We start from the raw sequence: 27,294 nt of genomic DNA on the forward strand, positions 1-27,294 counted from the left end.
ACATGACTTTATTGGAAGCCGCTGGACTACAATGTAACTAGATAACAATGAATTAAACCCAAGAAAGTATGAAACATTGTTCCTAACACCCGTGACTTAATTGATATACTGCAGAGTTTTTCAAACGTTTTATTCCATGGACCGGAAAATCATGGATTTATTCCTCTGACTACATAAGAAAAATATTGGCTATCGCTTTTTTATTCTATTTTTAAATGTTTTATTATATATCATATCTACTACCCTAACAGTTAATTTCTTTAACATTACCCACAACATAGTTCAGTTTAATTCTCCATGTTAGACACATTGTGGCTTGACAAATAACAATCGTGATTAAATAAAGTGTAATTGCCTTACAGCAGTTGCAACAAAGTGCTTATACAGATACCGATCCATGTATACCCAATACATCGAAATAGTATTGGCAAGTTCATCAAAACGTTAGGGAAGATGAAGTAATCATTGAGTTATGATAAAACATACATGGCTTTCAATAGCGATTTTGCCACAGACCATGTTAAACTTGCCCTATGAAGCATAGAGGAAAATGTGTTCCTGAGAGTCATCTACAAAGGAATCCTCAATCCAATCAATAAGACTTTTTCATGCCACTACGGACCCGAAGTTCAGAAACACTGATATACAGGATTGGCAATGATGACTGTAGAAATGAATCTTAGAATTAAAACAAAGCATACCACAAATTAAAATCAGAATTGTTTTATTTTCCAACTGTACAAATTCTACAGATTAGTATCTAAACCATCATTATTTATTTCCCCCAACTTTATAACTTGTACTCTACTCTTTATTGTCAATGTTTATAAAATGAGGATTTCAAGACTTGGTACAAAGCCCTTCTTTAAAACCCGAGTTGACAACCAGTGTTTTTACCCCATCTATGCAACTATGCATAATCAAATGTAACACTGAACCAAATCAACTTAAACAAAAACAATGGAGTAAAATGACAGCTGTGGATGTGCCATAACATTAATAACACCTTAGTGTCCCCATTTACAGTCTTGAAATGTACTTTTCACTGGTTTTGACTACCGCTTTAAAACTTAAGATATCAGAATCGAAACTCATCCTCTTTGTATCTAGGCTGAAACCATAGACTGAATAAAAGTGTATTCACACGATAAAATCACATGTAGGTAAAACGATTTCAGGTGCTTTGGCAATCATTTCCCACAAAGTTTCCTTTTCGACCATGCGCCGGTGTGACAATGAACCGAGCAGTGAGGAGGAGTCTAAAATCCAACAGAACATGTGTTAAAGGAGTTCCCCATGTAAGTGAAGGACAAGGCTAAGCCCCCTTTAACAGATGTGTAGATGGTTTTGCTGTCATGTCGTAGCCAGATCAGGTGATTAACTCCAAATATTAAAATTCTGACTCATTCAGATCCTAGGTAAATTTTGCCCATAATACCAAATCCTTCAACATTGGCCCCAGTAGTGTAGACAAGCTGCATTGGCATGTTGCTTAGTGTTTTACAGAGCTGTGGGCTCTGCCAGCTGATAGGTGAATTATTCCCCATCTCACAGTGATTCAAGGCATCGGGAGGGGGCAGGGTTTATCTATCTAGGACCAGCTTTCCACCCTTATACCTCAATATAAGAATTAGTGGGGAAAAAGAAAAACTGACTTGGCAACCTTCGCTTCGTCCAACATAGGGTATGCAGACATGGTTCATTCGTACTCTGTAATGATCGTTAGAGAGGTTATGCAACTTGGCATAGCACAGTACCTATAACACAATGGCCATAGTGTATTTCTCAGTTGTAATTGAAGGACTCAAGCAAGAGCTTCACATGAATCCTGTCCATGATATGAATAATTAATTAACCACATAACAAAAAGTAACAAACAGAAATGAAATTTAAAAAATGAGCAGACAAGACAGACCCACTCAACTGCTCCTGGTCCGTACCACTCAAGTCAATCATTCAGAAAAACAGAAAAGGAGAAAAAAAGCATTTTCCGATTGAACTGATTAAATGTACTGAACACAGTACGGAAACATCTTATGTGAAGTTTTTCCACAGTGCACAACAAATATGCCTGTTCTTTGCATCCTTCCCTATCATCCTCCATTTCGAAGAGTTCTCATTCCGAGGGCCCCTATCTAATGGGCTAGCTTTCTCTCTCTCTCCCTCACCAATGTGCCATTTTCACAGTTCAACAAAGATATTTAAAACAACAACAGAATGATTGGTCACTTAAAAAAGAAAGAAAATTACCATTATAACCACATGAAAAAACTGAGGAATAAGAGAAAACACAAAGAAACAAATGGAGTAAAGTCATACAAACGAATACCTGTAGTACCTGAAATAAAAACAAAATAAACATGAAAATTAGTGTCTGAAATAAAAACAAGGAAATAAAACAAATATTCATTTTTATCATCAAGGATAGCAGTGGTTTGTGCAACTCGATAACCAAGCTTCCAATTGGCTTTTCTGAAGCACATTGTTCAAAGTATTTCATCTCCATGCTACTGTATCCGAGTCTGCTCCCCCCTGGGCGGAGGGATACGTTTGCACGGTGAAGCGGTCTAGCCAGGGCTGCGCAGCGGTCAGGCCTGACTATAGGTTATCCCCCGGCTGGTACTGTGGCTCTGTGGCTGTGAAGTAGTCCTCCAGGAAGGATTGGATGTACTCGAAGGTGGGTCTCTCGTCTGGGTCCTTTTTCCAGCACAGCTTCATCATTTCGTGGAGGGACTCGGGACAGCCCTGTGGGCACGGCATACGGTAACCCCGCTCCACCTGCTCCAGTACCTCCCTGTTCACCATGCCTGAGAGGAGGGAAAAGAGAATGACCACGTGATAAAGAGAGAGGCCGAGGGTGGATAATAGCTTCTGTTTTCTTGTAAAATACCCTGAGGAACCTTCCCAACTAGAGCAAGAGAGGGCATTTCAGGCTGTAGGCAAAGGGCAGGCAACCTTACTCTTGGACCCAAAGGGTTTAATGTTTACGGTCTAATGTGGAACACCGGATGTGGTCAGGCCTTATGTTAGTTAGTTAAGGAACTTATGCGGAACCAATCGGGGCAGAGTAAAATAGAGAATAAAAGCGGGGAACTGTAACGACTGTGCAGTCGACCATGTGAGTTGGGTCACGTCAGACATCGAGATTATCCGCAAAAACCAGGTCTGCCCTTTAATTCCATTGTCGCGGTAATAACTGAGGCCAAGCATAGTGGCGTCGCTCCGATCGCACCACCGGATTCTATTACGGAATAAAAAAAGCCAGGAGGTTAGTATGTGTCAGCGTTTCAGAACACCCCCCCCCCCCACCCCACCCCCCCCCCCCCCCCAAGTGCCCCCCCCGTCCCCACTTCTTGAACAGATGGTTATAAACAAGAGTGGTTCAATCTCTAGATCAGCCCCCACCAGATGGTCTCCTTTAATCTAAGCCAGTGTGTGTGTGTGTGTGTGTGTGTGTATATGTGTGTGTTTACCCAGCAGACAAGAAACAGCCTTTACAGACAGTGTCACTTCCTAGGACACCATTAGCTAGTCCAGGCTATAAGTGGTGATGGATCGCCTTTCGCCAAATGACATGCTTGCCCACACTGCGCCGGCTTGCTTCTGCCACTACATCCACACTTCCGAGTTCCACAAGAAACCTGCCTACAGGCATCGTACAATTGACATGTCGTAACGGGACAGACCGTCTTGTGGACTGCCATTGCTGCTGAGGGATTACGTCCCTACATTAATCCCTACATGGTGCCCATTACATACAGGCGCTGGCTGGAGGACGGAGGACGGGGGGGGGGGCAGTACATTTGAAAGGTCATCTGCTCTCTCACCTGGGTATGGCACCCTGCCCTTGGTCACCAGTTCGGTCAGCAAGATGCCGAAGGACCAGACGTCTGATTTGATGGTAAAGCGGCCGTACAGGGCAGCCTCGGGGGCAGTCCACTTGATGGGAAATTTGGCTCCTGCAACCCAGCGGAGGACGGGAACGAGATTACGGAGGAGGGGCAGAAAGGAAGATGGAAAGAGGGGGGAGGGGGAGGGAAAGAAAGAAAGGACCAAGAGAGGGAGGAGGGGAAAACAAGTTCAGGGCGTTATTTACCACTAGAGGCCGCCAGGGAGTCTTGAGCTGTGCTTGACCCCCTGGAAAATGACCAATATCACTGTCCGTGCTCAACTGAGGGCAGCTGCCTTGTTAATTAATTCAAGCTTTTTATGTTTTTTGAAAGGTTATAATTGGTCTTTTAATGTTTTAAATCCGACATCATTAAAAAGTCACCTACAGAATGAAATATTACATTGTCAATACAGAATCTTGCAGAGTTCTCAGTCAAAGAGAACTCTGCAAAAAATTATGATACCACAATCCAAGTCACATTCCAAAAAATGCAGAGTGTTTAAAAGTGTTGAGTGAGAAAAACTGTTCTACGCTGTTTCACTGCTCAACCCACAGGGCTTAAATGGTTAAGCAGACGGAGGCTTGACAGAGAGTTTGCCCACTGAGGCTAATCACAGGGACTACAAGCATCTGCTTTCCGCCATTAATTTACCATGGTCTGAGGAAAAAAAATAAAACAGGGTTTCATCTACGCCAGTAAGATGACTCTTCCATGTATTTCCCTGTCTCTTTCCAGCCCCGTGGTCCACGTATATCCGCCCCAAACCACGGCCATACTTAAGCGGTACGTCATTGGCTGCTTCCCCACAATCTTTCCTTTTTTGTGAAGTGTGCACTCGCTCCTTAATCCCCAACAGTATTTGGCTGATGCAGGCATGGGCTGGTCAGAGGAATGTAAAGGTGAGAGTACATGGCCTCCACCAAGGATAAAGGTTTATTTATTTATCAATATGATGTGGTCACAAAAAGGGGTGGGGGGGGGGGGGTCCTCAAAGAGTCTGCCTGTGTGTCAGCAGCCTTGAACTCATGTTTAATTGGTTGTTTGGGCGCTATACAGACCTCATTTGGCCTCTTTCCACCCAGACACACCTTGGCTGATTGGGAAGTCCAAAGTCCCTACAGCCATTGTTGTGCCTCCTTTTTTTTTTCCATCAAATATAGACTGGACAGGGAAGTGTTGACACACGGGGGGGAGAGTTGTTTCTGAAATGGGATTCAAACCCACACCACAGTGAAGTAGACAGGGAAGTGGTGACACACGGGGGGGAGAGTTGTTTCTGAAATGGGATTCAAACCCACACAACAGTGAAGTAGACAGAGAAGTGGTGACACACGGGGGGGAGAATTGTTTCTGAAATGGGATTCAAACCCACACCACAGTGAAGTGGACAGAGAAGTGGTGACACACGGGGGAGAGAGTTGTTTCTGAAATGGGATTCAAACCCACACCACAGTGAAGTAGACAGAGAAGTGGTGACACACGGGGGAGAGAGTTGTTTCTGAAATGGGATTCAAACCCACACCACAGTGAAGTGGACAGAGAAGTGTTGACACACGGGGGAGAGAGTTGTTTCTGAAATGGGATTCAAACCCACGCCACAGTGAAGTAGACAGGGAAGTGTTGACACACGGGGGAGAGAGTTGTTTCTGAAATGGGATTCAAACCCACACCACAGTGAAGTAGACAGGGAAGTGGTGACACACAGGGGAGAGAGTTGTTTCTGAAATGGGATTCAAACCCACACCACAGTGAAGTGGACAGAGAAGTGGTGACACATGGTTCGAATGCCCGGCCATTTTGGAATCCGTGCTCCCACCAACCTTGTCTGGCCGTGTACTCGTTATCCTCGATTAGCCTGGCAAGGCCAAAGTCGGCGATCTTGCAGACCAGGTTGTCCCCGACCAGGATGTTAGCGGCGCGCAGATCCCGGTGTATGTAGTTCATCCTCTCGATAAAAGCCATACCGTCTGCGATCTGGCCAACACAGAGCAGGGCTTTTAACATGCTGCTTGAAAGGCATTAATCATTGATGGGTCACACTCCGAGCAGCCGCCTGAGATTCAATCCTAAATGACGCCCTGTTCCCTGTTTAGTGCACTACTTTAGATCAGAGCCCTACAGAGCAGTAGTATTAAAAGTGTGCCAAACAGGGAAGAGTGTAATTTAGGACACACACACACACTTGCACGCAGCATGTAATCCGGTGGTAGAGATAAATCCTGATGGGATATGTGTTTGTTGTTCTACAGGCGCTGAATTCAAAATACGTTAATCCTATCCTCAGTGGAAAGACAATGGGAAAATACAGAGGCATTAACTGAGAGGATGATGTTTGACTTACCTGGGCTGCCATATCCACCAGTAGCGGAAGCTTAAGAAATTTACCATCTCCCTCCTTTAGGAAATCCAGAAGACTTCCTACAAAAACAACACCATTGTCAACACATGTTACTATGCCGGGGAACGAGCGACAAAATGTAGCCAGCGCACCGCCATGAAAGTTTTTCTTTGCCCGAAATGAAAGGCAATAGCGTGACATTGACATTTTAGAACAACACTCAGAGGCTACAACATTCAGGTGTGATTCATTCCCTTACTGGCCATAAACTCAAACACCAAGGCTTTCTGCCGTTAGCCGCTTGTGTCTATGTTTTGTGCACGGATCATAGGCAGGCTCTTAGACAGCCAGATTCTTGGTACCAATTGGTCTTCTGAGGACTCATCCGATTCGTTTCAGCACGGATTTGATTGGTCATACAACCAATTAGTGTCAAACACATCAGAATTAGGCAGTTTGTATACATGTATCCAAATTACCGTTGAGATGTGTGCCTAAATGGCAGAGCATTCCCGCTAAAGCAATGTTCATTTAGGCAGCCATTTAGTCTTTCTACTCTTTTCTTGGTATAAACAGTTCGCTAAAACAAGCCTACTGTGGTTGGACAGGGTTGAATGTGCCTCACTGTGTATAACGTCAAAATTCTGAATGTGCACAGGATGGATCAAACTAAGTAAGACTACAACAGCTGATGAAGTTAGCACCGCAATATGGTGCTCTACTTTTGACACAGAGGGGAATAGGATGCCATTTGGAACACAGATATTTACTTTACCTCAGTGTGATAGGGAGGCATTGTTCTATTAACTGAAACAGGGGAATACATTGGAACACACACAAACCCAAAAGTTTGAACAGCTACCCTCATGGGGACCAGAAAATAGAAATTGCATGCTCCATTGCCCTAATCTTAACCCTAACCTCAATAAAGTAACATTTATGCCTAAACATTACCTAGATGTAATGCCTAACCTTGACCAACAACACCTGGACCTTAAAGAAACCCCAACTCTTACTATGAAATAAATTGTAAGTTTGACCCTAAACCGGAAATTGACTTTTGCCTCATGGGGACCGGCAAAAGGTCCCAATGAGTCAAATATTTTTCTGGTTTTACTATACTCATGGGCACATTTGGTCCCCATGAGTTCAGTAAGACCCCCCCAACCCCCACCCCTCCACCCCCCCCCCACACACACACACACACACACACACATACATACACACACACACACACACACCCACCCCCACACACACCTTAACAGGTTATGCTGGTCAAGACACACAGGAGCACATACATAAGTGTACACACGGGGTCATTGCACTCGATCGCTAATAAAAAGAAACAGGAAGACGCATTGCAGAGAAGATGAAAGCTCGCCACAGAACTGCTGCAGTTTTCAATTAAACATCTCCGCTTTGGGCCTCCAAAACCCACATTGGGAATTCCACAGACTTTCAAACTGCTGGGTACGTTAATTAAAACGTCCATAAAAACATGTTTCCTTTGAGGAAATTGTCCACATTACTTCTGATAGTTTAATACGTGGTGTAATAGCAGAAAGGTTGCGCTGCCAACATTCTCAAATTCCACTTCTGAAGAGCTTTTGGAGGAGTGCAAGAACTAATGTCCAAATCTCTTGCATGGTGCCAACATATACTTTAAAAATAAATAAGACTCTTCAACTCCAATGCACACAAACTGAGCATGCCTGCCCCGATGTGTTCAAGGAACCTTCTGGAAAGCTATAATGTTTTAATTACCAATCTGATCAGTTGTAGATCGCCATCAACATCACACCAGTCATTTGCACACACATTGACCACTGGTTGTGCAGATGACTTACACAACACATGTACTGTACATGTATGTGCGTCTGTGTGTCATGAACATGGCTGGCTTTATATGACAAATACATCTACTTTAGCGACAAAGTAGATGGATTTCTGGGTCATGTGTATGTGCTTGCCTGTCGACTCCCAAAACGTTTCAGAAATTGGTTCATATGAAACCAACTGGTGGTTGAATTGTCTGAAACCAACCAGAGAATCAAAGCCAATAAGTGTTTTCAAATGGCGACTCCACTAACGTGCGTTCTGACCCTGACACAAGCCGTCAGACCAGAGCACCTGAATGTGTACCCTGACAGGCATAGGTTCAGACCCCTCGTGGAGAAGACAGAACCCTTGTGGAGAAGACAGAGTGGTGTAGGGACTGAGTAACCAGGCAACACACATGCATTTGTAGGTGTGGAGGGGGTGTATTGTTTTTAAAAACAAGTGTGCGATGGTACGTACCTTTGGCCATGTATTCTGTGACGATGTAGATGGGTTCCTCGGAGACCACGGCGTAGAGGGGCACCAGTTTGTCGTGCCTCAGCTTCTTCATGATCTGGGCCTCCTGGAGGAAGGCCTCCGGGGACATGGTTCCGGGTTTTAGGGTCTTTATCGCCACCTTGGTCGTGCCGTTCCACGTGCCTGCACAGAGACGGGATTGTTATTACGGAGCCTTGCCATGGCACCACCTGCTTATTGGAGCAGAAAGAGTAGAAAGTTAACCGTGGCGTGCAGAAACATCGCTGGTATGCCCCTGAGTAGGTCTAATGCCAATGGTGGAAAAATGGTCAATAGGAGGTCACTACAAATGGAATAAAACGCCATTTTACATAGTGAATAATGTATAGTGGGGAGAACAAGTATTTGATAACCTGCCGATTTTGCAGGTTTTCCTACTTACAAAGCATTTAGAGGTCTGTAATTTTTATCATAGGTACACTTCAACTGTGAGAGACATCTTGGTGTGCCCAGGGCCAGGATTGGTAAACACTGCTCTACATGTGTTTTCGTTTTTGCAAACACACTTAAAAGGTGTTTGCAGCCTTTAAATGTGCCGTGCACTGTTACTTACTTGCCACCAGTCAAACTTTTTCATAAACTAACAAATTATTGCAGGTTTTACCAATAATTTGTAGAGGTCTGTAATTTTTATCATAGGTACACTTCAACTGTGAGAGACAGAATCTAAAACAAAAATCCAGAAAATCACATTGTATGATTTTTAAATAATAAATTTGCATTTTATTGCATGACATAAGTATTTGATCACCTACCAACCAGTTAGAATTCCGGCTCTCACAGACCTGTTAGTTTTTCTTTAAGAAGCCCACCTGTTTGAACTTGTTACCTGTATAAAAGACACCTGTCCACACACTCAGACTCCAACCTCTCCACAATGGCCAAGACCAGAGAGCTGTGTAAGGACATCAGGGATAAAATTGTAGACCTGCACAAGGCTAGGATGGGCTACAGGACAATAGGCAAGCAGCTTGGTGAGAAGGAAACAACTGCTGGAGCAAATATTAGAAAATGGAAGAAGTTCAAGATGACTCCTTCAAGACTACACCGTCATGGATTAAAATCCTGCAGCGCACGCAAGGTCCCCCTGCTCAAGCCAGCGCATGTCCAGGGCCGTCTGAAGTTTTCCAATGACCACCTGGATGATCCAGAGGAGGAATGGGAAAAGGTCATGTGGTCTGATGAGACAAAAATAGAGCCTTTTGATCTAAACTCCACTCGCTGTGTTTGGAGGAAGAAGAAAGAAGAGTACAACCCCAAGAACACCATCCCAACCATGAAGCATGGAGGTGGAAACATAATTCTTTGGGGATGCTTTTCTGCAAAGGGGACAGGACGACTGCACCAAATTGAGGGGAGGATGGATGGGGACATGTATCGCGAGATCTTGGCCAACAACCTCCTTCCCTCAGTAAGAGCATTGAAGATGGGTCGTGGCTGGGTCTTCCAGCATGACAACGACTCGAAACACACAACTAAGGAGTGGCTCTGTAAGAAGCATCTCAAGGTCCTGGAGTGGCCTAGCCAGTCTCCAGACCTGAACCCAATAGAAAATCTTTGGAGGGAGCTGAAAGCCCAGCGACAGCCCAAAACCTGAAGGATCTGGAGAAGGTCTGTATGGACGAGTGGGCCAAAATCCCTGCTGCAGTGTTTGCAAACCTGGTGAAGAACTACAGGAAACGTATGATCTCTGTAATTGCCAAATATTAGGTTCCGCTTTTCTGATGTATCAAATACTTATGTCATGCAATAAAATGCAAATTAATTACTTAATCATACAATGTGATTTTCTGGATTTCTGTTTTAGATTACGTCACTCACAGTTGAAGAGTACCTATGATAAAAATGACAGACTTCTACATGCTTTATAAGTGGGAAAATCTGCAGTGTAACAAATTCTTGTTCTCCCCACTGAACATAGAATGGAGATCTCTCCGAAGACGACGCTACTTCCTCTAGAGATAATGAAAATACAACAAACGGGGGAAAGCATCTGCAGGAAGCAAAAGACTCCCTGGCTGGGGACGAAAATAGCCTTGATAAATATGTGGGACTTCGAATTCCCTTTCCGCCACGTCCGTCCTGAAGGTTCCGGCAGCAGAGTACGTTTGTGCACATTGTTGTCCTGATCGTCCGTGATCCTAACCTTTGGTGATCAGTGCACCCGTCCATCTGTCTTGTCCGACCCCCTGCATGTCTGTCCAGGTCTAAACGGTCATGTTCACTTACCCATCCAGACCTCTCCGAAGCAGCCCTGGCCCAGTTTAAGCTCCAGGCGGAGGGACTCCCGGGGAATCTCCCAGGCATCCTTGGCCAGGCCCTGGGTCTGGGGTTTCACCGTGGGGCAAACTGTGGTCAGCCGGTGACACAGCCCGTCTGCGTGCTCTGAGGAGGGGAAAGGGGGTGGGGGGGGGGGGGGCAAAAACACACAGCGATGTGAATTCCAGACAACAACAAAAAAAAGTTACAAGGAAACCTCTCACGGCTTAAGAAAAATCGTAGCATAATCGGGGCATTTCACGCTTCACTAGACGTTTGCCCTGTTGGCTACGCGATACTGAGGAATTTAGACGAGCTTACGATAACACCGATTAAATATGAATGAGACTGTTTAACACAGCTTGGACCTCCTGCCTTTAAAATGCACTCGAGAAAAGTAACCGTACCACAAATGGCACCCTTTCTCCCTATATAGTACGCTAGCCTTTCAGCGGGGTCCATTAGGCTCTGGCTGAAAGTAGTGCTCTGCACTGAAAACAGGGTCCCAATTGGGATGCCGCTATGAAGAGGGCTTCTGCCAGAGAGATTCAAGCTCTCTCCCTCAGTTAAGATGGAGGCACTTAGGGGTCTACGGAAAGCCTCCATTAAATATTAATTGAAAGCTATTAATCTAGCTGGGAACACCGCAGGGTCAATTACAGGTAACCCACAATACTACAGAACAGAAAGAAAAGGAGAATGACACTGGGAAATCACACTAGTGTGCTTTTTTTGCTGGCATGAGCAGACAGTTTATTTAAGTGTCCTGTGTCTTTAGCCGTGTGTCAGATTCACCAAACAGAAAATAAAAATAGGTACGCCGGGCGGTCGGAAAGCTCTGATGAACCAGTGTCTTTATTAACGGCCAGGTTTCATTGAAACGAATAGGAGCGGCGGATTCCCGGTTTTCACAGTAGCAAGTCTGTCAAAAGGGCAGGTTAGCGAGCAAGGACGTACCGGTGTAGTGTTTGACCAGTTTCTGCAAGGTGTCAAACTGGGCCCGCGTGGTGATGTAGTAGCCTCCGTTGTCAAGTTTGCGGATCTTGTAGTGTTTCACATTGTCGCCCTTGGCGTCGTCCCAGTCTCGTATGGAGAGAGAATAGGCACCTGCAGGAAATATTGACCACATTCTTCGTCAGTCCAAACAACAGTATAAAGATCTAGGCTTTTATTTGTCTGCTAGGTCTCAAATTACACCCACTTCATTTTCTTGCAATATTCAAGCTAAATTTGACAACGCCGCTGACCGAGGATTAGTTCCCACCAGTCAATGTAGTGTTATCTTAATCTAAAAAGGGCCAGACCTTTGTTAGGAGTCATACGTGGAACATGCTGGTGAAAACAAAAGACTGCTCTAAACCAGAGATGGTGTTGTTGGGGCACGATTTCATGCCAATCGTCTTCACCTTTAGTGGTTTCACTTTCTCGCACAAGGAAGGTGCCTCGGTTGTTGCCTGGATTCAACAGCAGCCTCTCAGTATCTTTACGTCCCATTTTGCCAAAGTACCACCTGAGGGAGGGAACAGAGTCAGAAAGAGAACAGCCTTTGGTAAAACACTGTTCATGGTCGACGGTGCTTCTCAGATCAGTCACGGAGAATCCGCAGCTATCCCATGCACTTCATGTGTTCCAGAAGGGGTGGTATTCCACTTTTTGATTTTTATGAACCTTAAATAACTCAATACTAAATGGGATCGTCTGTTCAGTATAATCAAACATTAAAACATAGTAAGGAAATGCAGCATAAATAAAGTGCGGTCATCTAATGTGTCTAACATGATTTGTGGCTGAAGGGAGTGCCTCAGAGTGCAGATTTAGAATCAGGTTGACCTCTTCCATCACTCTGAACACAATTACATGGACGGGGGCAAGAAGGGGGTAACTGATCCTGGATCTGCGGTCTGAAATGCCTTATGAGCGGAGGAGTGATGGAAGTGAATAGGCCTCGGGTGATCGGAGACATGTGACTGTGGCCAGTCACCCTGCTGCCGTTAGCCTAGCTCTATTGCCGCTTGGGCAGCCGACGGTCCTAACCGGGTGAGGGCTTAGGAGACGGGTGGGACGAGGGGCCTTACTCTTCAGCCTGGATGGAGTCAGCCGGAGCCACGTAGTTACTGGGGATGTAACCCTTCTTCCCTGTGTTAATGGAGCGGGCCTCCCACCAGTCCCCCTCCCTGTAAGACCAACAGAGCAAAGAGAGAATTGTAGGGAAAAAGTGAGATGGTGGAGGGCGTGTAGAGCCATCAGAACCAACCAGATTATAAATATACTTAGAAATACACACATATACCAACATGCACACATAAACGTATACACACACACATTCTGGATTCAAATCAATGCTTCAGTGACGTGTGTATACCAGAGAAACTCAGACCGCGGGACCCCCTGGGGCCATTCTGAAGCATCACTAGTTTGTCTGCGCATTCCAACACTCTGTGGTTATCATAACAGTAGTCTGATTATGTTGAGGATTTCCACATGCTGGTTTTTCCGTGTGGGTCAGATAGTTGCCATATTAAGGCATGCAAAAAAATCTGCATTCAGTTTAACAAGAACAAAGATAACTATGACTGCATTACAGAACCGATAGTTGTGTGACCTATAGCACATCTGTGTTGAAAGGGATTCAGTTAAATAAATGAAAGTCTCCAGTGATCTGGGTGGAAACACAGATTTAGGTGGGAGAACAATCTTGCAGATGGGCGAAAAACATGTAGAAAACCGGCGTCATCTCGGTTTACTGATCTGAACATCCTCAACACGCCGCTACTTGTAATTAGATCCTGTTCACGATAAATGAAGCTCTCAAAAAACAGAGGATGCATCAAAAAACACACCATTTCCTGTTTAGTGTGCTGGTTGTCACCAGGGGAACTCACGTGTTATTGATGATCTGGAAGCGGTCCCCCTTTTTGAATGACAGATCGTCCGAGGTTCTAGCTTCATAGTCGTACAAGGCCACAAAGAACGTGACCCCACCTAAAAAAGAACATAACACAGAACTGAATAAAGTCCAAATCAATTTCAGGACAGTATGTACATTTACTTCAAAACATTCCTTTTGATTCCTTAAAGGAGGTGACATATGGGTGGAGGTAAGTTTTAATATAATTGCACATGATATCTCCCCGAGCAAACAAATAGTTTGTATAAATGTCGACCATCCGTGACAAGTTTTTTTGTGACTGTCGACATTTCGCAACATTAACAGTAACAAAGTCTGCCAATAGGAGATCAGTCCCAGATTCATTTGATCTTTAGGCGCTTCAATGGTTGTGTTTGGTGTGAGCGGCTAGTAGCAATAAATACGTGTTGTCCGTGTATTTACTTGCTGGTAATTCTACTCCATTAAAATGTTCAGCATACAAAACTAAGATCAAAGCAGGCCATGTAAGGGGATAGGTCAATTTGAGAAACATGGGCTCATCCCTCATTAGACCAGCAGAACGGTAACATTTATTTTGGTTTTGAGCAAAACTATAATGTTGGCTATAAGTTGATGCATTAAAGGAGGAAAACAATTGGAAGCATGTTAGAAATGACCGGCTGGTTTCTGACTGTAGTATGATCCTGTGAAGGGCATCCCTGTGGGAGAAAGACTCAAACTGTGTCGGCTGATTTGTCTGGCAGACTAAACCAGTGGGGGCGGGGATTTAATTGTCTGGCAAAGGTTGTTGTTTCGCCAAGCATGTTCCGCCTGGGAAATGCTTAACTCTGTTCAAAGCTAACAGCATAAGAAGACAAGAATCAAAGCGTAGCACAGGTGGTCTAATCTCCCAGCTGTAATATCGATAGGGAATCCACTATGGTGTAAAACCATTCTGCGTACTGGACCGAGGTTATGGAGGAGGAACTATCTGTGGCACTGCCCCATAGGGCTATTGCCAAAAGTAGTGCACCTCATCGGCGGCCATTTCAAAGGCATTCTATGACACACGTCATACTAGGAGCTCATATTCATCGTACCCACACCACTGAACAACGCAAAGCTGCCAACGCTAATCCCATTATCTGGTCCAGGAACTCAATACCGTGCCATGCTACTGTGCCCCCCAACCCCTCCCTGAAGACCAGATAATCCATCAGAGAGAGGGATTACAAGACTAATCCCGCCTAAACGGGAGGACACAATCTCTTCTTCCCTTCTCTTTGGGACCTTTTCAGACCCTGTCAGGGCACCCTTGAAATAGACCTTTGTCGATTTGTTTAAAATGCCACCTGTGGTCAGTGTGGCAGACTTGAGTGACACGTTTCAGAGGTCTTTTGCGGTATTGCGTTGTTGTTGGGAGAAAAAGTATGTGAGGATACCCACATACCAAAATAAATCCGCTGTGCCAAATATCCGTTGACGGCATGGATGACTTGCACGAGCTGATCTTAAACCAGGATTCCGTAAACAGTAAGGCAAGATTAAAAAGCTACGCTTGAAGGTCTTGAGTTAGGATTATGTGGACGGCGGGCGAGTGTCTTACCAGAGACGACGCCGGGGAACGTGCCGGGGAGAGCGCCAGAGAAGGAGGTCGATGCCCCTCCGAATGGGGTCATGATGGAGGAGGCTCCTCCGAACGGGGTGATGGCGTGGGGGTTGAAACCTGTGGCGGGACCCGAGGGGGGCGACTGGTTCTGCTGCAGCTGGGTGGGGTCAGGGCCGTAATGGCCAACGTGGGGGCCGACGACATCAGAGGGTGGAGCATTATCTGGCCGATACTTCATGGTGGGGCCTTTTTCCTCTTTGCTCTTGATGCAGCCCATGGTCACTTCTGGAGAGAAATATGTAGACAACATTAGTTAGCTTGAGCTCAGTTTTCAAGATAGAATGGCTAAATGACAAATTCTACCACAATTGTGTTCCCCTCCCGATTTTGAGATGTCATGTTCCCCTTAACTGCCTTGCCTTTGTCATGGCAGCTTTACTGCAGGTTCAGGATGGTGTACAATTGTCCAATCCGTTGCGGAACTAGACTGAGAGACTAGGACATACACTGTATAGACATACATTGCGAATGAGGCTTTAGACCATTGCCACGTAGTGTACAGCATCATTCTTCCCAAGAAGACTGTGGGACACTTCCAGTGGATATAAAAAGTCTACACACTACTGTTAAAATGCCAGGTTTTTGTGATGTAAAAGAACGAGACAAAGAAATCATGTCAGAACTTTTTTAGCTTTTAATGTAACCTATAATGCGAACAATTAAATTGAAAAACTGAAATCTTCCAGGGGTAATTTTTTTAAATAATTACCTTACAATAACCTTGTTGCATAAGTGTGCACACCCTCTTATAACTGGGATGTGGCTGTGTTCCGAATTAACCAATCATGGAATTAAGATATTTCATGGAACACAGTGGAAACAGACATCATCAAGTGGAGAAACAGAGACATGACCTAGAACTGGACGTCCCTCCAAAACTTATGAAAAGACGAGAAGAAAACTGGTCAGGGAGGCGTCCAAGAGGCCTACAGCAACATTAAAGGAACTGCAGGAAAACAATCACCCGTATTCTTCATATGAATGGGCTATGGGGTAGGATGGGTATAAGTTTTTTCTTTTCCAAAAGGTATGTTTGGTGCAAAAACAACACTGCACATTACCCAAAGATCACCATACCCACAGTGAAGCGTGGTGGTGGCAGCATCATGCTTTGGGGCTGTTTTTCTTCAGCTGGAACCGGGGCCTTAGTCAGGATGGAGGGAATTATGAACAGTTCGAAATACCAGGCAATTTTGGCACAAAATCTTCAGGTGTCCGTTAGAAAGCTGAAGATGAAGTTCACCTTTCAGCACGACAACGACACAAAGCACACATCCAAATCCACAAAAGCATGGCTTCACCAGAAGAAGATTAACATTTTGGAATGGCCCAAAGCCCAGACCTGAATCCAACTAAACATCTGTGAGGTGATCTGAAAAGGGCTGTGCAAAGGAGATGTCCTCACAATTTGACAGATTTGGAGCGCTTTTGCAAAGAAGAGTGGAAAAATATTGCCTTGTCAAGATGTGCCATGCTAATAGACTCCTACCCAAAAGTACGGAGTACTGTAATAAAATCAAAAGGTGCTTCAACAAAGTATTAGTTGAAGGGTTTTCACACTCATGCAACCAGGTTATTATTTTCGATGTTTTATTTTTCCCCCTCAAAGATTTCAGTTTGTTTTCCAATTGAATTGTTCACCTTGTCCCATGTATGCCAACAAAGTGTATCCAATAACTACATACATGTTGTGTTGAAGCTCTAAATATGCTTGTTATATGTTTAACAATTAAAATGCTGTTCTATACTAGGTTCATGAAATCATTCTGAGAAATGTTGAAGCTTTTTGGGTCTCAAATGTCACAATGTGTATCAAAACATTGCCAACAGCCAAATTTTGCACCCCCTCCTTAAGTACGCACACTGCCCATCATGCTGTATCAATTGGCAGAAGTGAAATTCCATTACTGCAACAAAAAAAAAACATGCAAGAATGTGTGCACTTAAATCATCAGCAACCTTGTGCAAAACCATTTGTCGAAAGATCAACAGATCTACGTTTGCATGATCACCATCTGCATGAGTGTCATTCTATCCTCCAACAGAATTGAACAATGTTATGTCTAGGCATTCCTTGGTGATAAGGCCCAGTAAAGTAAATCAGCTACACTCAGACTCCAGTCAGGGAAGTCTTGACTTATCTGAAAACAACGGTCTCAATAGAAAGATTTTATATTGTTTTAACAGGAGATCCAAAAATATCTGAAGCTTGCTCGCTCGGCTTGTTTCTTATTATGAAACTTACTTGTAGATGGGCAACATGCTGATGGGCACCTTACTCTTTATAACTTTGATTTACATCAATCAAATGGTTAAATCAGTATAAAACTGACTATGCTGTCAGACAGCAGCAACAACTCAGATGATAGATACCATGCAGTTAGCCACATTTTCCAGGTTAATTTCCTTAATGTTCAGCTTATTCCCTCTACAAGAATATACCTACTGGGATTTTTGGAAAACCTGTATTATTCCAGTATTTGTCTCCCCTATGATTCAGAAATACTTGTGCAGAAGACAGGAAGAGAACGACAAGTTCACAGAGTTCGTAAGCTGCCGACTTGCCAAGTAAACCAACAAAAACGGGCAAACCACAGGAGCTTGTCGAAAGAATTGGGGCACTTCACTCAAAATGTAACACAATAAATGGTATGCTATGGTTCGCAATGTGCATCAGTAGCTCTCTAGAAATATACAAGTGCTCAGTGGAAGCCGATACATTGACATTAAGCAAGTGCAGATATGCAAATAAAAAGATCCATATTAATCTCAGATGTTCAGGTCGGAGGCAAAGACATTCTGTCAGCTGCACAAGTAAGGAACCAGCCATCCCTTTAAGAGTGTCTAACATATCCCCTTTAACTTGAGACGGCCTGCTGGTCTCGGTTGGTTGGACTGTGGTCGGTTTGAAGTTCACCATGTCCACCAGAGACTCAGTGTCAGCATTTAACTTGCCACACCATAAAGGCGCAGTTCCAGGCCAGCTATATAGTGGCAGCCTTAAAACATCTGTATCCAACAAAGGCCAAATGGTGCAGCACTCTTCTCAAAACAGCTAGCCAACTGACAATTTCGCCATTAGATCACATTAAGTCACCTAGACAGGCAGAGACTGCAAGCACAAATAGGAAACTGACTGTATTTGTTTTAGGACTGGCACGGACCCCAATATGTAAAGGCTCTGTATATAAGGACACCGCTGGAGAGGCTCTGTATATAAGGACACCACTGGAGAGGCTCTGTATATAAAGGACACCACTGGAGAGGCTCTGTATATAAAGGACACCACTGGAGAGGCTCTGTATATAAAGGACACCACTGGAAAGGCTCTGTATATAAACGACACCACTGGAGAGGCTCTGTATATAAACGACACCACTCAGGTTTGTAAACCCAACTGGGGAAAAAACAGCAGGAAGGAAACATGATATTTGGCACCAAGCAATTCATTTTTAAAAGCCTCTCCCCTAACCCATAGCCTAAGAGACACACTTATCATTTTCCAAGTAAATGGGCCCAGAGAGTGGCAGGTTCACACTGCCATGGCCATAAACAGACCCAGTACAGCATTCAAAAGTGATTGTTTTTTCCTCCATATCTCATGTCATGCTTTTACGTATTAATCCCACCATCTCCTCAACACAAATGCTAAGCCAAGCAAAATACCCATTGCGTGGCAAACAGAGAGGCAGATTTGCCCTGAATGTAGAGATAAAAAAAAGACATTAGTATTTGAGTCAGAGAAAAGGCTGGGACACTGTGCCAAACTCTGCTCACATGGGTTACTGTAAGCCTAGAAAAGGGTCTGGCGAGAGAAACCAGAGACATAAGCGAGTGACTCCCCTGAACAACAGCATGCTGGATTACGAGGAAGCCTTTGAGGATGACGGCACCAAAATATCAGCCCACTGCCATATATGAACAGACCTGGCTGGTGTGTGTGGGTCTGTGCCTGGTTGAGAGAGGTTGGGGGGATGGAAGCATCTGAAAAACAGATAAGGCCTCGACGACTGGGGGGCTTACAGCGTCAGCCCATCCGCATTCTGCTTCAGGGGTTCTCCTTCGACCTCCACTATGCTAATGTTTACTGCGACGATCCACCAACGTAAAAGAAGCTTGTTATTCCCCTTGCTCCACCGGTTTGAATCAGATCCTCCATTGCTGTTAGTAGCGATCCAATAACAGTCTCCCAGGGATCTAACTGATTCTGCCCCTGACAGTGGGATCTCTTTCAGATCTCTTTTCCTTCTTTCCTAGTTTTGGCTTGGATGACCTGATCTGGGGTGGCTGGGCAGGCTCTGGCTATCAGCACAGGCCACAGTCAAAGCAGCCCACATGCGTAATTATATGATAGGTTTAGACCATAAGCTTTATACTATTCGACACCAACCAGAGTTGCTCACAGAGAGGATTAGCAGAAAAAACAAATAAGGCAGGGCACGATGCACTGGAGTCTCCTCTGCATATATCAGTCTAGAGACCATTCTGACAATAATGATCAACTCAGAGCAGGGATAACGACAGGTAAAGCAGAAGTGTATTTGAAAAACATTATCCTTGCTCTAGGTTAAATGGCAGTCACCTCTCATGTTTCTCAATGTTTACTCACTGTACGTGTACTTGCATGTTATGGTTTTCAAGATTACAAGTCGAGAGTTGAATAGCCTAGGCCTACACCTTCAGAAAGAATGTTATTTTAGTCTGACCAGACCACCGTGTTGAGACTCTCTCCCCCTCGATTTCTTTAAAGGCCCTATGATTTCAGCTCTGAAGTTTGACTAGCTTTGACAGAGATACCAATGGATTTGACAAAAATTAAAGGTATATGAAAACAATATGATTTTTGGACATTGTTGTGGATATAATCGCAGTAAAAAATGTTTTAAAAGGTTACAACGTTGTTTGGAGCATGGGCCAGTTAAAGCAAGTTTCAAAGGAGCCAGCATGCTTGTAAATAAGCACCGCATGCTCTCATATAGGCAATCACCAAATTAACTAACAAAGAGAAAGTGAAAAATGCTGCCTAAACTGAAAGGCATTGGTGATGCTCTCATGATTTTCCAAGAACCTGAGGTCAAAAATTTGCTTCAAGTAACCATCAACTCCAAGGATCTAAAATGCTCAGAGGCTCTGATTATTCGTACATTACAGAGCCAAAAATAGTAAATAACACTGCCAATATGTTCGTTGACTTAGAGCCAAATTTAGTAACATGTTCTAATTACTGACAGCATATTGTTGCCCTCAGCATGTAACCTATAATAGCACTCATACATGAAAGTATTTCCAGTAGTCTCAACCAGTTTAGCAAGCAGTTAAAATCCACCAGGAAATATTACTGTAAATGGGTGAGGCGCAGAGCTGAAATAGCAAAACATACAACCATCAAACATTCCCCCTTCTGATCAGAAAGGCAGTTTGTAGAAATGAAGACCACAGATGAGTTGCCTTGTAAAACCCTAAGTTGGTGTTGAAATAATTCTGTTAGATGCTGCTGAAAATTGTCCTTCCTAATCTATGTCAAAGTGAACTTTCTTCTGTCTGAATAAAAACATTCTGATTGCAAACCGCAAAAGTTTTAGGAATAGCTTGCTTCAGAAGATTGCAAAAATGTCAATTTAGCAAGCTGAAGAAAGCGCTATACATTTTGTCCTCAAGTGTAGTCCTGATTGGATCGATCTTGTAGCCCAAATAACACCCTAGTATGTTTGGAATGCATTGGCTAGTTTGAAGTGAAGTTGCCTCAGGCCGCTGACTTTGGGTCAGTTTCATATTTCCCCCCGAGAAGTGGAGAGGGATAGCTAAAGCTGTACCTAGTGGAAAATTCCACTAGAGCTAATAGCATAAGGGCCGGGATTTATACCTCCACCTGAGGCCACTTGACCTTCTCACCTCTGGTGTGCCCATCTCACCTAGGGCTTAGACCTCACAGAACACACAAGAGTTAAAGGCTCCTGTGGGACCTAATGGCGCTTTTCCATTGCATGGTACCGGCTCGACTCAACTCGCCTCGACTGTACCTGATTTGGGAGCTTTTCCACTGCATGGTACCAGCTCGACTCGGCTCGCCTTTTTTGCTTTTCCACTGGCCAAAAGTTGGGATAGTATCTGGTAACAGATACTTTTTTTAGTACCTGCCTCGTGGAGGGTCCAAGCGAGCTGAGACGACACCAAAAGTGATGTAGAAACGCAGGATATATCTGATTTGACAAGAGTGACTCAAAGTGTGCAGCAAAGCAAAACAAGCCGTTCTACTCTTAGCCATCCAGTGTCAGATATGAGAACGGCGCGTCTTTGAGGGTCTGTCCCAGGAATCCTTGCATTGAGATGGGTTAATTTCAGTGCCAGTGCATAGGACCAGACTCACGAATTTGAGCCATCGTATTTCCCACGTACTGGCGTTGAAATCAACTCATTATCCCCGTGAGAGACCCATAAATACGCACTGTTTTGTAGCCAACAAAAATACCTCGTCTTTTTCCTCCTGGGGTTTTCTACAGACTATCTGGGACACATTGGACTGGTCAAAATAGTAATGTCAAGCCAAACAGAAGCAGCCTACCAATCTTTCTTGCAATGTATTAAGATTAAAGTTACTGCTCAAGCGTGCTTCCTCGCTACTACCAGTTTAAACGTTGCCTTGTGTACAGTAGGCTACTCTTTAGTCAGTCGACGTGGTATTATAGACAGCAATTAATAAGGCAATTATATATACTTTTTAACCGAGATGTAACATTGCAGTTACGTCATATTTTTTTACTGCAGGGCAATAATTCTATTCTGCGTTTTCACAGATTTTCAAACAGGGTATGCGACCATGTTATCCAGATTTAGTTTACTTTTGATTTGCCACTTTACGTTCAAAGTTTGTCAATTTAAAATTAAATTAATGGAGTTATATAGATTTTTCTGTTCACTGCAGGGTTTACGTTAACCAGGAAATGCTGGCTTTTCGCCGGTATCAGATGTACGATATCTCCGTTAATGTTCCGGTGTGTGTCGTGTTGGAGGAGGCGCTACTGCACTTTTCCAGTGATGGGCGGGTACAGGGTACTATCTGCAGTGGAAAACCAACCGAGGCAAGCCTTGACGAGCTGGTACAGTGCAGTGGTTAAGCTCCCAAAGCGGGTAGAGGCGAGGCAAATTGAGCCAGTAACATTCAGTGGAAAAGCGCAATAAGTTATCCTGGTCAGCCCAGATTGAACAGTCGGGCTGGTAAGGAGCAAATGACAGCTAGGAGTTATTATTTAAAGCTCTATTTTAAGCCACAAATTACTTCAGTTGTGTTTGGATGCGTACCAACAGAGGTTACAGTCACTCAATGAAAGTTTTAATCGTAGAGGATTGAAAATAGTCACCTTAAATCCACATGAAAACAGAGGAGAATCCGCTTGTCATCAGTTAGTGTAAAAGGGATTTTGTGTTTACTGTAAATCTCAGATCACTGAAACACATAATCTGAAAAATTATGTAGAGATATTGGAGTACAAAAACCCACACTGAAACTAAATGACATAATATCTTCGCCAATTCTGCTGAAATTGGCAAAACTGAACTGTAGTTTACTGTACACAGCTGAGGAATTCAGATTCTTTCTATTGTCTCCTTCAGCCGGCCCATTCTTCTCCTGACTCTGGGAGACAAGTGGGAATTCCACACAAGCTTCACAAAAGCCCCTGGCCTGATAACACATATGTGCAGATATGTGTCCACCATTAAACAGCATGTAGACCTTTTGCTCAAAATGACAGGTTTGAGCGAATGGTAGAGATATTTGAGGATAGGATGATGGGTTTCAGATCAGTGTGTATTATTGCTCTCATTGTCTCGAATGACAGGAGTTGGCAAGAGAGCAAAAACTCAGTCAGCCAGGCTGAAGCCCACTGCAAAGAGAGACTCGAATACCATGTTGTCTTACACTCAAATGAAAGGAACACTGGGATGGTCAGTGAGAAACGGACAGATCACTGTGGCCCCGGACTTCCTTCCGCCGGGCCTTTGTGCTCCAGGCCACCTGCTGTGGCTTTCACTGAGAGGAACGAGGGTAAAAACACACACACACTGCTGAATACACACATTCAGTACAGCCAAAAGATCATCTGAATGATACTTCTATGCATCCTGAGGACTTCAAGCAATTGATGGAGAAGTGAAAAAAACAACACTTATTTGGTTTGTTAAATATATTATGAAGACAAATGAACTCACTACTGTGAGTTGCTCAGGATGGGAGTGTCTACTAAATAACAAAAAGTACTTAAGTGGATGCCTGACATACTACAAATGAATGGTCTGGGTTTAATCACATACATCACTGATTTTTATTGATGACGAAGACATTAACTGACTTGTTATGCATTGTGTACTATCCCAAAGGCTTGAAAGGATAGTACACAATGGAGTTAGCGGCGTGTACATGGGCCATTCGCAGCAACTGGGTGTGTGTGAGAAAGGATCCTTACCCTCTGCGGACTGCTGTTAACAGCTTATACAACAACTGTAGACCGGTAGGTTCCAGAGAGATTTATCATGCTTTACTGTACCTCAAACCGCCAACAGATGCCATGGCTTCCTCCACATTCCTCCAATGCCAGGGTTTAAAGTGGTCATGTGAAACTGCAGTGGTACTTAGCAACAAGCGTATATGCGTACTATAGCTTTGATAAATATTTAATGGGAAGAAGATGGATCGCCTTTGATGACAATATTCTATCAGCTTGAATAAAGAAATAGGACTAATGTATTCCTCTTATATATGGGGCACGCGAAACCAGGCCCAACATGAATTTGGAAGCAGAAGTAGCTTACTATAAATACTGCTGTGATTATTAAGGATGTGGTTTTTATGGCTGTTCAAAAACCACCTACCCTACTCTTGGCAAAGACAGTATAAAATCCCCTCTACGCTTCTGAAACTGTGCCAGTCTGCCAACCCTGCAGAATACCTGTATGCCTTTGCCAATTCTAGGTCAGCTACAGCTTACTCATGGTCTCATCACTGAAAGGACAGTAGAAAGGCCTAATTCTATAGGCCGGCATTGGTGGACTTCCTGAGGACAGGAGTTCACTCTTTAAAGTTCATGCTTTTAGAAGCTGGAGGTGACTCAAATTATTTTATTTTATACAATGAAAGCCGGAAACAGGCAGTCATAGCCACCAATGCCTCCTTAAAATTGGCCCTGAGGGCCAATGTGTGTTATTAGGATGTGAGTTACAACACCATTACTTTCCTTACACAGTGCGTTTGGTTACGCCAATGTACACAAGTGCACCTTGACGCCACCCACGGACTAAACGTTGTTGAAGGAGCGATAAGGCTTAAGAACATCCTATGCTACTTTCTCCAGCAATAGGCACGCTGGTGTAAAGAAGAATTCCCTCAATTTCCATGGTTCCACATGTGACAATTATCTCTCTGCTAAGCCTTAGGACACAGACAAACAACATCAACTCCCTTAGCATAACCAAGGCATCAGGGTCATATTCAATGGTGTTCCCAGTAGCAGACAAAAATGAGGGCATCTAATTGAAGTTTGGGTAGTAATTACTTTAGTCCGTTTTCTATCCATGGTGCCTGGGGCCCTGCTCTCCCATCTTCCAGCTTGAACAGCCTACCGAAAGAACAGCTCATAATGGAGAAAGGCCAGAACATTCAGGCTTTTCCAACAGCTTCAAACCCTAAATTTATATTCAAATAATTTAGCAGACGTTATTTTACAGAAGTGTGTGCATATATGTACCATCCTTTTTCGTAGTGGTGTACCAAGCACCATGCTCTTAGCAAGTCAGCGACAATACATTGGTCCCAGATCTAACCGATATACTCACTACAAGGCACAGGAATAGGGTGGGAATTGTCACTCACTTATGCTGACTGTATAGAGTATGAGCCAAGCCTTTCCACCAATGAACCCACTGTAAGCGACATTCTCAACCACTCTGGTTGAGTGTAACGCCTATTAGCGTGCGGTTAACATTTTATTTCCTAGTAACCCAAAAACGTGGTTGTTAGTGTGGTGTGGCATTAAGTGCAACTGATATCACATGGAATATGGGGACACAAATCTTACTCAACAATTTCCGAAGCCTGTCAGGGTTTATTCATTCCACAACACCAAACGCTGTGGCTGCTAAAGGTTTTTTGTTTCTACCTGATCCTTGCACACCCCTGATGTTTAGAGGGGAATAATGAATAAACTGTGGAACAAGCTTAGAAGTGAAAATCAACTACATTGAATGCTAAAGAGCTGATAAATAGGCTAATGCTGGTATAAAAACATGACCCCACTCAGCTAATGCATCAAAGGTCAGTCATGGCTGTTGATTCATCCAACAGGGTGCATCATAGTGTCTTTGTAAAGACTAGGGGTTAACAATTGGGGCTTTGGTAATATGTAGGTTGCTCTGAATCCAAAGGCCAAAAGCAGACATAACAATGCTTAAAGGCCTTGGACCTTTCAGACATAGTATTTTACCTGTATCCTAGTTCTTTGTATCCGTAGCTCTCTCAAATGAACTCACTTCGCTCAAAACATCCTCTTTCTCCTTAGATTTGGAAAGCTATTTGGCCATTTAACAAGCTGAAGTGTAGGCCTCAGATATTTTTAACATAGGGTGGAGTTGGTAGCTAGTCTTAGTATTCAATACCTTCTAGCAAATTGACCTATATTCATTAAGGGATGACTACCAGAGGATCATAAGTAAATCGAATTAGAGGTAATTCATGCCTCTATTCGCCATACTGGAGATTATATTAGAGTGTGCTACATGTAGCCTGCAGATGCACATTATTTAGCCTAACCACTTTAGCCTTAATTTAATTAACTATTAGCAACTTTCGCGGGACAGTACAACCAGGAATAAGATTTGTTATAATTACCATGGCAATGTGGTCATAGAGTCAAGACAATGCTACATTGTTGCTTGAGTTAGCAGTTCCATGTGTTTGGAATTGGAACAGCTGTTTCGCGACGTCGGACACTACCGTCCAGCAAAATGGACAACCGTGATTATCCACCAGGAACTGATTGTCGGTGTTTGAGAAATTACTTGAACAAGCTATTTCCTGAAACGTCCGTTTTTCGTATCAAACATGCAGGCTTTAAGGAGCTACAAAAAAAATCTACAAAAAAACTTAAATTACAGGCTAAGACGATATACAAATAATGAACTAGGTAGCCAAACCTATAGACCTACCCAAGACAGGTTTTAACGTTTACTACTGTGTATTTAACAATAGGTTATAGGCCTATGGAAGGCCATTCTTAAGGTCAAAAGAAAAAAATGCAAACAATGCTCTGAAAAATCGATCATAAAAGGCTGTTGGGCCCACAAGCCTCGATCGAAAACTTGCTATTTATTTTTCTCTCATTGTAAACACTCTTACCTTTTAGAAATCCAACCGTGTCACATGCGCCTGGGTTTATATTTCCAATTTATTTATGGGATCGACGTAAAATCGGCTAGTATTCCAACATTGAAATCACAGTCGCCCCCATCCCGACTCCCTCCAACACAGCAGTCTTTCTCAATCGTTTTTGTGCTCGGTGAATCAAATAAGTTAAATCAAAGCAACACGAATGTCGAAGCACATAAATTAACGGAATGACACCGACCAAAAACCTCAAATAATAAAAACCCAGCAAAATGTATCCAGCAACATGATGACAAAAGAAGTCGCCAAAAGTAACGCTGTGCCTGTAGCCACACTTCCTACCTCTAAACTTGCATCAACCCCCTCTACAACATGGCCGACCCGACTCCAGGGAATGACGCCGCAGCTGGAGATACCAACCCTGCAAGACACGCGTCTACAAAGGCTAGATCATCATCACAGTCCCAACGAATAAAATAAAAACATTAAAACGGAGATGTAATTGTTTCTACCAGAAATGCGTCTGTATACCGTGTG

General features: G+C 43.7%; 1 protein-coding gene across 4 annotated transcripts; it reads right to left on the reverse strand.

Moving 5' to 3' along the window:
* Positions 1-702: 702 nt before the first annotated feature.
* On the reverse strand, positions 703-27,284 carry yes1 (YES proto-oncogene 1, Src family tyrosine kinase). 4 transcript variants are annotated; one of them, XM_034289390.1, is made up of 12 exons: positions 27,100-27,284; positions 15,321-15,608; positions 13,728-13,827; positions 12,921-13,019; positions 12,252-12,355; positions 11,803-11,952; positions 10,816-10,971; positions 8,530-8,709; positions 6,235-6,311; positions 5,714-5,867; positions 3,828-3,959; positions 703-2,807 (listed from the first exon to the last, which is right to left on the reverse strand). In XM_034289390.1, exons 2-12 carry the CDS (start codon positions 15,598-15,600, stop codon positions 2,599-2,601), a joined length of 1,641 nt encoding a protein of 546 aa, XP_034145281.1. In that variant the 5' UTR covers positions 15,601-15,608; positions 27,100-27,284; the 3' UTR covers positions 703-2,598. The 4 variants fall into 4 exon arrangements, with proteins under 4 accessions (XP_034145281.1, XP_010883752.1, XP_034145282.1 ...); XM_010885450.4 differs by lacking the exon at positions 27,100-27,284 and adding an exon at positions 26,770-27,093; XM_034289391.1 differs by lacking the exon at positions 27,100-27,284 and adding an exon at positions 26,263-26,348.
* Positions 27,285-27,294: the final 10 nt, after the last annotated feature.

This window comes from Esox lucius, chromosome 21 (genome assembly GCF_011004845.1).
Source record: "Esox lucius isolate fEsoLuc1 chromosome 21, fEsoLuc1.pri, whole genome shotgun sequence".
NCBI classification, from domain to species: Eukaryota; Metazoa; Chordata; class Actinopteri; order Esociformes; family Esocidae; genus Esox; species Esox lucius.